The sequence below is a fragment of the Staurois parvus genome, unplaced genomic scaffold (assembly GCF_062004578.1).
Source record: "Staurois parvus isolate SC_StPar_1 unplaced genomic scaffold, SC_StPar_1.0 ptg003057l, whole genome shotgun sequence".
NCBI lineage: Eukaryota > Metazoa > Chordata > Amphibia > Anura > Ranidae > Staurois > Staurois parvus.
The window spans coordinates 56625-67500 of record NW_028320853.1 but is presented as its reverse complement, the minus strand read 5'-3'; the positions used below and the strand labels follow the sequence as shown (position 1 = coordinate 67500).

General features: G+C 50.1%; 1 protein-coding gene across 1 annotated transcript in view; it reads left to right on the top strand.

Annotated features, from left to right (window-relative positions):
• The window catches only part of LOC149428658 (ras-related protein Rab-6A-like), a 3149-nt gene extending 465 nt beyond the window's left edge, over positions 1–2684 (top strand). The window contains exons 2-3 of the mRNA XM_089667146.1: positions 843–909; positions 2501–2684. Coding sequence (XP_089523272.1) covers positions 843–909; positions 2501–2565 — 132 coding nt within the window. The 3' untranslated portion in view covers positions 2566–2684. The remainder of the gene's footprint in view (positions 1–842; positions 910–2500) is intronic.
• Positions 2685–10876: the final 8192 nt, after the last annotated feature.

Sequence of the window (10876 nt, the reverse complement as noted above, 5' to 3'; positions counted from 1 at the left end):
CAATACAGTGATCAGTGCCAATAAAAAGCACCGACACTGAACTAATGGCGCGGAGCAGGAAGGGGTTAACGCGGGCGATCAAAGGGTTAACCCGCGGTTTCGAGCGTTTTTCTGCCGCACTTTTTGAGTTTTGCGGAAACGCAGCACAGTCCATTTACCTTGATTTTTTTTGATCAAAAAATAATAATAATTCTTTGGCGCAAGTTTGATACATATTTTTGAGAGGTTCGCATCTCCGCGTTTTCACCCACTGCGCTTTTTGGAAAGGGGCGGGGACTTTTTTTTGAACGCAAAATGTTGCGTTTTTTTTTTTTTTGGTTGTACAGACTTCAATTGAAATGCTGCAATGGAGTGCGGTCCTGTCGCGTTTTTGACGCGTCTTGCGTTTTAAATCTGCCTAGCAACAAGAAAAATTAAAAAAAAGGCGGGGAGACAGAACGCGGTAAAAAACGCAATGCGGAAACGCATCAGACGCAACCTGCGTAGGTGTGAGCCTATAGGTGTGCGTGTTACTAGGGAGACATGCTTTGTAGCAGCGTGTTGGTGCTGACAGGGGAGAGGTCCGTGTTGTTTACATACAGACCTCTCCTCTGTCGCTGATCCTCGGCGATCGCCGGGTGCCGGCGGGGAATCTCCGGCCGGTACCCCGGTGATTGACAGCTGTAGCCGCCAATGGCGGCTCTTCTGCGGCCCCTACTTGGAAATACAAAATCCTATATATACGTGATTTTGCGCAGCCCTGCCGCCGTGTAGCAGTACTCCTCCTATAGGGCGGACGGGAAGCGGATTATATCGCGGATGTAACAGATCTTTGATCCGTGTTCACCTTCTGATTGTTCCAGCTCTTCCGCCGCGTTGCTGCTGCTTTACCCGGCATGGACAGCACACCGGAGAAGAGTAAAGAGGACAGTATCCTTTGTCATTGAGGCCACACGAGGCTACACAGCGCAGTCTGGGTCAGTCATGAAAGAAAATGCTTTGTTTTAGAAGACCCAAAAATTTAAAAAAAAAAAAAACAGGTTTGATATAACCCCATCCTATAGTGGTAGAGGACACTGAATGGAGGCCGGTGGAGGGATTGGCAGAGAGGGGTGGAGGATACTGAATGGAGGCCGGTGGAGGGATTGGCAGAGAGGGGTGGAGGACACTGAGTGGAGGCCAGTGGAGGGATTGGCAGAGAGGGGTGGAGGATACTGAATGGAGGCCGGTGGAGGGATTGGCAGAGAGGGGTGGAGGATACTGAATGGAGGCCGGTGGAGGGATTGGCAGAGAGGGGTGGAGGACACTGAATGGAGACCGGTGGAGGGATTGGCAGAGAGCGGTGGAGGATACTGAATGGAGGCCAGTGGAGGGATTGGCAGAGAGGGGTGGAGGACACTGAATGGAGGCCAATGGAGGGATTGGTAGAGAGGGGTGGAGGACACTGGATGAAGGGATTGGTAGAGAGGGGTGGAGGACACTGAATGGAGGCCAATGGAGGGATTGGTAGAGAGGGATGGAGGACACTGGAGGCCAGTGGAGGGATTGGTAGAGAGGGGTGGAGGACACTGAATGGAGGCCAGTGGAGCGATTGGTAGAGAGGGGTGGAGGACACTGAATGGAGGCCAGTGGAGAGGGGTGGAGGACACTGAACAGCTGGGAAGGAGGAGGAGTCAGAGGATCGCCCGTGTAGAGTTCGGCCAATTAGAAGGGAGTTGCAGCAGTCAAGACAAGAGATTCCCAGGGAGTGAAATAGTATATTGGTACAGTCCATGTTCCAGAGCCCTCCGGTGGTACAGTCCATGTTCTCAGAGCCCTCCGGTGGTACAGTCCATGTTCCCAGAGCCCTCCGATGGTACAGTCCATGTTCCAGAGCCCTCCAGTGGTACAGTCCATGTTCCAGAGCCCTCCGGTGGTACAGTCCATGTTCCAGAGCCCTCCGGTGGTACAGTCCATGTTCCAGATCCCTCCGGTGGTACAGTCCATGTTCCAGAGCCCTCCGGTGGTACAGTCCATGTTCCCAGAGCCCTCCGGTGGTACAGTCCATGTTCCAGAGCCCTCCGGTGGTACAGTCCATGTTCCCAGAGCCCTCCGGTGGTACAGTCCATGTTCCTAGAGCCCTCCAGAGGTACAGTCCATGTTCCAGATCCCTCCGGTGGTACAGTCCATGTTCCAGAGCCCTCCGGCGGTACAGTCCATGTTCCCAGAGCCCTTCGGTGGTACAGTCCATGTTCTCAGAGCCCTCCGGTGGTACAGTCCATGTTCCCAGAGCCCTCCGGTGGTACAGTCCATGTTCCAGAGCCCTCCAGTGGTACAGTCCATGTTCCAGAGCCCTCCAGAGGTACAGTCCATGTTCCAGATCCCTCCGGTGGTACAGTCCATGTTCCAGAGCCCTCCGGCGGTACAGTCCATGTTCCAGAGCCCTCCGGCGGTACAGTCCATGTTCCAGAGCCCTCCGGTGGTACAGTCCATGTTCTAGAGCCGTCTAGGAATCTTCTTTCCCTTAACCCGCCCCCCCCAGTGATTGACATCAAGCTGGAGAAGCCCCCCGAGCAGCCAGTGACGGAAAGCGGCTGCTCCTGCTAACACCTCTGGACGTTCCGCGGTGCGCACCGGAGATCCCGCTGCCGTCCAAACGCATCGAAGAAAGGAAATCAAAGTGTCTATTTATCTCTTAGATTCCCAGTGTGTGGATGCAGTGTGTGGTCCGTCATCTTACAGGGGGGGGGGGAGGGTGGGAGGGGTGGGACCCCCGGGAACAAAGACACAAAGCCCGCCTCATCTCACTCAAACTGCATGGTGTTGTGTACGGTTGGAGAATGAGATCTTCTGTATGTATAGATTTTATTTCTTGCACTTCGGTGGCGCCCTCTCACCCCCAGAACCAGGATATGGGGGGAGGGGGGGTCCCTCTTAATTCTCTCTCAATGTGACAAACGTTAATGGAGGAAAAAAAAAAAAAAAAGTGTGCCGACGTTCTCGTTTGTTGCGGCGAATGAGCCAGGATGCAGCGGTGAGACGGGACGCACGTCGCACCTTCGGTGTCATCAGCGCGAGTCGAACGTTTCAGATCGGCAGATTTCTTTTCGCGGGTGAACTTTTTATTCAGAATTATTTTTGTATCCGATTTTTCGGAATCCTCGTGGTAAGCGGCGAGCTCTCCTCGGCGGCGAAAGGATCGGCGTCCGTTTAAAGCGGAAGTAAACCTTCGCATCGTCGGCCGCGGCGCGAATCCCCTGTAGCCTTCGCCTTGCTGAGTGACGGCCGGACGCCGCTGTGACATCACTCGCGCACTTTCACTCCCGGTATGCTCGGCGAAATTTGCCGAATACCGGGGGTGATGCCGTTTTCTTTTTCCGGTATGGCGCGATTTCGCCTTTCTCTTCCGTTCATTGAAGGACGCAGCAGATCTTCACGATGGATGGGTCTGAGGCCGCCACCTGCAGGAGCAGGACGTTAGGTGCTACGAAAACTACACTTGAGGGGCGGCCCCCATTATTCCTCTTGTATAAAACGTATAGACTATGGGGCAGATATGGGGAGGGGGGGCAGTGTAGATACCGCCTGGTGTAGTCAGAGTCCACAGGGTAACATAGTCCACTTGTGGCAGCTTAAGAGTTAAAAGCAATCTCTACATCACGGGTGTCATGGCGGCCCTTCAGATGTTGCCAAACTACAAGTCCCATGAGGCATTGCAGGATTGGCCGTTACAAGCGTGACTCCCAAAGGCAGAGGCATGATGGGATTTGTAGTTTTACAACAGTTTGACACCCCCGCTCTACATGCACAAAAAAACAGGAGAAAGGAGAGCGCCATCTAAGTGCAGTACATCCACATTTTATTTGGTTCAAACACATGGAAACTCGCAGGGGTGTCAAGCTGGCGGCCCTCCAGCTGCTGCGAAACTACAAGTCCCATCATGCCTCTGCCTTTGAGAGTCATGCTTGTAACGGTCATCCTTGCAATGCCTCATGGGACTTGTAGTTTGGCAACAGCTGGAGGGGCTACCAGTTTGACACCCCCGCTCTGCATGCACACAGAAAGGAGAGCGCCATCTAAGTGCAGTACATCCAACTGGAGGGGCACCAGTTTGACACCCGCGCTCTACATGCACACAGAAAGAAGAAAGGAGAGCGCCATCTAAGTGTAGTACATCCAGCTGGAGGCCCACCACTTTGACACCCCCGCCCTACATGCACAGAGAAAGGAGAGCGCCATCTAAGTGTAGTACATCCAGCTGGAGGCCCACCACTTTGACACCCCCGCCCTACATGCACAGAGAAAGGAGAGCGCCATCTAAGTGCAGTACATCCAGCTGGAGGGGCACCAGTTTGACACCCGCGCTCTACATGGACACAGAAACAAGAAAGGAGAGCACCATCTAAGTGCAGTTTGACTCCCCCGCCCTACATGCACAGAGAAAGGAGAGCGCCATCTAAGTGCAGTACATCCACATTTTATTTGGCTCAAACACATGGCAACTCACATGTTAAGGGATAAAAAAATTTGTCGTCACATCAGAATCACGCTTTCCCCATCCTTCTGGTCCCTCCAGATGGTAACGCACACAACCGCTTGCTGTTTGACAGGGCTAACGCTGCTGAATGAAACGTTTCACGTTTTCCGAGACTGCGGGGGCGCCACAGAAGGTGGTCAGAGACTGCAGGCGTGCCATGGGATGTGGTTAGAGACTGCAGGCATGCCATGGGAGGTGGTCAGAGACTGTAGGCGTGCCATGGGAGGTGGTCAGAGACTGTAGGCGTGCCATGGGAGGTGGTCAGAGACTGTAGGCGTGCCATGGGAGGTGGTCAGAGACTGTAGGCGTGCCACGTGCCATTGGAGGTGGTCAGAGACTGCGGGCGTGCCACGGGAGGTGGGTTGGAGACTGCGAGCGTGCCACGGGAGGTGGTTAGAGACTGCAGGCGTGCCATGGGAGGTGGTTAGAGACTGCAGGCGTGCCATGGGAGGTGGGTAGAGACTGCGGGAGTACCATGGGAGGTGGGTAGAGACTGCGGGAGTGCCATGGGAGGTGGTAAGAGTCTGCAGACTTTCCATGGGAGGTGGTCAGAGACTGCAGGCGTGCCATGGGAGGTGGTCAGAGACTGCAGGCGTGCCATGGGAGGTGGTCAGAGACTGCAGACTTGCCATGGGAGGTGGGTAGAGACTGCAGGCGTGCCATGGGAGGTGGTTAGAGACTGCAGGCGTGCCATGGGAGGTGGTTAGAGACTGCAGGCGTGCCATGGGAGGTGGGTAGAGACTGCAGGCGTGCCATGGGAGGTGGTTAGAGACTGCAGGCGTGCCATGGGAGGTGGTTAGAGACTGCAGGCGTGCCATGGAAGGTGGTCAGAGACTGCAGGCGTGACGCAAGAGATGGAGACTGGGGACATAATACAAGAGATGGTCAGAGACTGTGGACATTCCGCAGTATGACTACATCCAGTAGATGAGACCACGGGAGAGACTTGTAATTTCTATGGGGTCACCATCTATTTATTTTCAATACCGTCTGCAACTGAACCCCAATAATGTATTCCTATCTACCAGAAAAGAGACTGTCCGCACTTCAATGACATCAGCATTAATACAACTTTATTGTTCCAGACAATGAACAAGCCCTCACCCCTCCTCTTCTGATGCCCTCCCCCCTCCCCAATAAAGTGCTTAGTCTCTCAAACAAAACCTTATTGGGGTGAAACGTCAACCGGTCGGATCGTCTGCATCGGTTGTCTGGAACAATAAAGTTTTCCCAATGCCGATGCTGATTGGTCCCTTTCTGTGTGGGGAGCAGGGACGCGCTCTGTTTGGCGCCCATAACACAGGCAGACCAGACGTGGGAGTGGCGCCCTCTCCTGGGGGTTCTACAGTATGTACTCCCAGCCACTCAGCTGCCCCTTCACCCGAATATCGTTTTCTGAACTTCCTGAAAATATCCGATGCAGATTTCCTGACTCACCGCGTTATCTTCGACTTGGAGCGAACTCTGCGCCGCGAGACCGGTGACGTCTGCTAATAAAAATGACGTTGGCGATCTCGCCTCTTCGCACCGTCCTAAGTCCTGATGTGCCGGCCTTTTTTTTTTTTTTCTTTTTTCCTTTTTTTTCTTTTTTTCTTTTTTCCTTTTTTTTTCTTTTTTCCATTTTTCTTTTTTCCTTTTTTTTTCTTTTTTCCATTTTTCTTTTTTCCATTTTTTTTTCTTTTTTCCATTTTTCTTTTTTCCTTTTTTTTTTCTTTTTTCCTTTTTTTCTTTTTTCCATTTTCTTTTTTCCATTTTTTTTCTTTTTTCCATTTTTCTTTTTTCCATTTTTTTTTCTTTTTTCCTTTTTTTTCTTTTTTCCATTTTTCTTTTTTCCATTTTTTTTCTTTTTTCCATTTTTCCTTTTTTTTTCTTTTTTCCATTTTTCTTTTTTTCTTTTTTCCTTTTTTTTTCTTTTTTCCATTTTTCCTTTTTCCATTTTTTTTTCTTTTTTCCTTTTTCTTTTTTCCATTTTTCTTTTTTTTTCTTTTTTTCTTTTTCCTTTCTTTTTTCCTTTTTTTTTTGCACTTATCTGTTTGAAGTTCTGCGACAATAAAACACAGAGCCACCTGCATTTCTTATCTGAGACCTTTGACCGGCGTCGCTGCCTCTTCCGCGTACGTCACCTGCTCCGTGCTGCATCCTGGTTGCGTCACCACGCCGGGGTTTTTTTTTTTTTTTGTGTACAGGGTTGGTCCAGCAGCCTGGGCTAGAGCCTCCGGTCTGTCGGGTGTTTTTTCGTTTATTGCAAATCTCTAAATTGTACAAAAAAACTTAAAAGGATAAAAGCTTAAAAAAAATAAAAATCTTGATAATGGATCAATGATATAGTGAAGATGTTTCCACCTCAGTGCTCTCCTATCGATGTCTTTGTTGCGTATCTGCCCCATATTACGACTCCATGGCTGTAATACCAATAGGTGTGATAACGACGTATCTACTATATCAACACAGCTGTCACTCAATAAAATATTCACCTCTCATCCCCGTCTTGTCTGCCTCTGATTGGCCCGTGTGAGGGCTCGTACCCGTGCGTGAAAGCTGCGCCTACCAAACCTACGGTGGTGTAGTGTGGGGGTGCCGGCGGCCGGGGTAAGGTGAGTATGGAGCCCCCTGACCTGTGGAGCATTGACACTCCCTTCCCCCAGTATACACACATATATATATGTATACAGTTGTGTTCAGAATAATATCCGTGATGATAAAAGTGAATGGAGCTGAAAATCCTTCTAATCCTTTTCTTTCCATCCACACAAATGCATTGGGAACACGACACATTCTATTCCAAATCACAACATGAAGAAAAATACATCAAATTTGTGTTGTTCCTCTAAAAAAAAATGGAAGAAAAGTGAATATTAGACGGTTCAAAAAAATCTCAGTGTTTGTATTCTTCTTTACAAACTCCAACATTCACTATATAAACTGAGAAATGTTTGAAGATTTTGCTTTCCTTTGAATGACTTCATGAATATTTGGTTGTAGTCGCACTGTTTCTGAGAACTGCTGTACATCTGTGTTGCATGGAGTCCCCCAACTTCTGGCCCCTGTGATCAGGTATTCCAGCCCAGGATGATTGGACCACATTCCACAGTTCTTCTCTATTTCTTGGTTTTGCCTCAGAAACTGCATTTTTGATGTCACCCCACAAGTTTTCTATTGGATGAAGATCCGGGGATTGGGCTGGCCACTCCATAACGTCCATCTTGTTGGTCTGGAACCAAGATGTTGCACGTTTACTGGTGTGTTTGGGGTCATTGTCTTGTTGGAACCCCCATTTCAAGGGCATTTCCTCTTCAGCATAAGGCAGCATGACCTCTTCAAGTATTCTGATGTATTCAAACTGATCCATGATCCCTGGTATGCGATAAATAGGCCCAACACCGTAGTATGAGAAACATCCCCATATCATGATGCTTGCACCACCATGCTTCACGGTCTTCACAGTGTACTGTGGCTTGAATTCAGTGTTTGGGGGTCGTCTGACAAACTGTCTCCGCCCACTAGACCCAAAAAGAACAATCTTACTTCCATCAGTCCACAAAATGTTGCGTCATTTCTCTTTAGGCCAGTCAATGTGCTCTTTGGCAGATTGTAACCTCTTCAGCACACGTCTTTTTCCCAACAGTGGGACTTTGCGGGGACTTCTTGCAGATAGCTTGGCTTCACATAGGCTTCTTCTAATTGTAACAGTCCTCACAGGGAACGTCACACCTTCTTTCATCTTCCTGGAGCTGATTGTTGGCTGAGTCCTCACAGGGAACGTCACACCTTTCATCTTCCTGGAGCTGATTGTTGGCTGAGTCCTCACAGGGAACGTCACACCTTCTTTCATCTTCCTGGAGCTGATTGTTGGCTGAGTCCTCACAGGGAACGTCACACCTTTCATCTTCCTGGAGCTGATTGTTGGCTGAGTCCTCACAGGGAACGTCACATCTTCTTTCATCTTCCTGGAGCTGATTGTTGGCTGAGTCCGCGCCATTTTGGCTATTCTATCCATTCCAATGGTAGTTTTTCGCGGCTTTCAGGTTTTGTTGCCATTTTAAAGCATTTGCCATCATTTTAGCTGAGCAGATGATCATTTTCTGCACTTCTTTATATGTTTTCCCCTCCAATCAACTTTTTAATCAAGGTACGCTGTTCTTCTGAATGATGTCTGGAACCACCCATTTTCCTCAGAATTTCAGAGAGAAATGCACTGTAACCAGCATGTCCAACATTTGCTGCCTTCCTTCCTTAAATAAGGGCAATAATTGCCACCTGTTTATCAAAGAATGAATGACCTCACTAATAGAACTCCACACGGCTATTATTATGAACACGCCCCTTTCAATGAGTGATTCAATGACACAGAATCCGCAGCATGCATGCCATGACTGTCGGGTCTGTTGGATTTCTATGACTCTACTACACCTGCTAGGAAATGATTGCCATCTAGAAATATCATTTCCACCAAAAACAGCGATTGATCCGGTTAGTGATGTCTGACGGCTAGTATTTTAAACACAACTGTATGTATGGTACATAGGAAAAAAAAAATTCTACGGATGCCTCCTGGTCCACACAATGCACCCTTCTACGTTACCACAAACTTGGAAGCCCACATTTCTAAAATGTTTTTCACAAGACATGGAGGAGCCAGTTTGGGGTGGAGGAACTTGACTGTCCTGCACAGAGTCCTGACCTCAACCCCATAGAACACCTTTGGATGAATTAGAGATGAGACTGTGAGCCAGGCCTCCTCCCCCGACATCAGTGCCTCCTCCCCCGACATCAGTGCCTGACCTGACAAATGTGCTTCTGGAAGAATGGTCCAACCTTCCCATAGACACCCTCCTAAACCTTGTGGACGGCCTTCCCAGAAGAGTTGAAGCTGTTATAGCTGCAAAGGGGGGCCAACTCAATATTGAACCCTACGAACTAAGACTGGGGGGCCATTAAAGGTCATGTGCGTGGAAAGGGCGGGGCCAACTCAATATTGAACCCTACGGACTAAGACTGGGGGGCCATTAAAGGTCATGTGTGTTGAAAGGGCGGGGCCAACTCAATATTGAACCCTACGGACTGAGACTGGGGGGGCCATTAAAGGTCATGTGGGTGGAAAGGGGGGGCCGACTCAATATTGACCTACGGACTGAGACTGGGGGGCCATTAAAGGTCATGTGGGTGGAAGGGCGGGGCCGACTCAAGATTGAACCCTACGGACTGAGACTGGGGAGCCATTAAAGGTCATGTGGGTGGAAAGGGCGGGGCCAACTCAATATTGAACCCTACGACTAAGACTGGGGGGCCATTAAAGGTCATGTGCGTTGGAAAGGGCGGGGCCAACTCAATATTGACCCCTACGGACTAAGACTGGGGGGCCATTAAAGGTCATGTGTGTGGAAAGGGCGGGGCCGACTCAATATTGAACCCTATGGACTGAGACTGGGGGGCCATTAAAGGTCATGTGTGTGGAAAGGGCGGGGCCAACTCAATATTGAACCCTACGGAATAAGACTGGGAGGCCATTAAAGGTCATGTGGGTGGAAAGGGCGGGGCCGACTCAATATTGAACCCTAACGGACTAAGACTGGGGGCCATTAAAGGTCATGTGGGTGGAAAGGGCGGGGCCAACTGAATATTGGACCCTACGGACTAAGACTGGGGGGCCATTAAAGTTCATAGTGCGTGGAAAGGGCGGGCCGACTCAATATTGACCCTACGGACTGAGACTGGGGGGCCATTAAAGGTCATGTGCGTGGAAAGGGCGGGGCCGACTCAACATTGAACCCTACCGACTGAGACTGGGGGGCCATTAAAGGTCATGTGGGTGGAAAGGGCGGGGCCAACTCAATATTGAACCCTACGACTAAGACTGGGGGGCCATTAAAGGTCATGTGGGTGGAAAGGGCGGGCCCAATACTTGGGGCAATGTGGTGTAGGTTGGAGAAACCATAGTGGTGAGTGAAGAGTCTGCTGGAGGATGAGAGGTTCCTGGAGACGGCAGAAATGGTGAATGTTGTTGTCACCGGGTGACACATTCACAACTGTAGACTGGTTGGTGGAAAATACAGAGGAGACCAAGTTCAGCCTTTCGCTCCATAAATAATCGCTCACATTTAAAAGAAAATGTCCCTGATATAACAGCAGCTTCAGTTCCCATGGGGGGGGGAGTGACTTGACCTTGCAACCCTGGCGGTGATCAGTGGAGGTCCATGGACCAGGGGCGGACTGACCATTTGGAAACTCAGGTACTGCCTGAGGGCCCGGGGTCAGTAGGGGGCCCCATGAGATGCCCCTGGTACCTTTTTCATAGGTTCTTTTGAGTTTGGGCAAGGACACGGGCCCCATGATCCCCTATTGCCCGGGGGCCCCATGAGTTGTCAGTCCGCCTCTGCCATG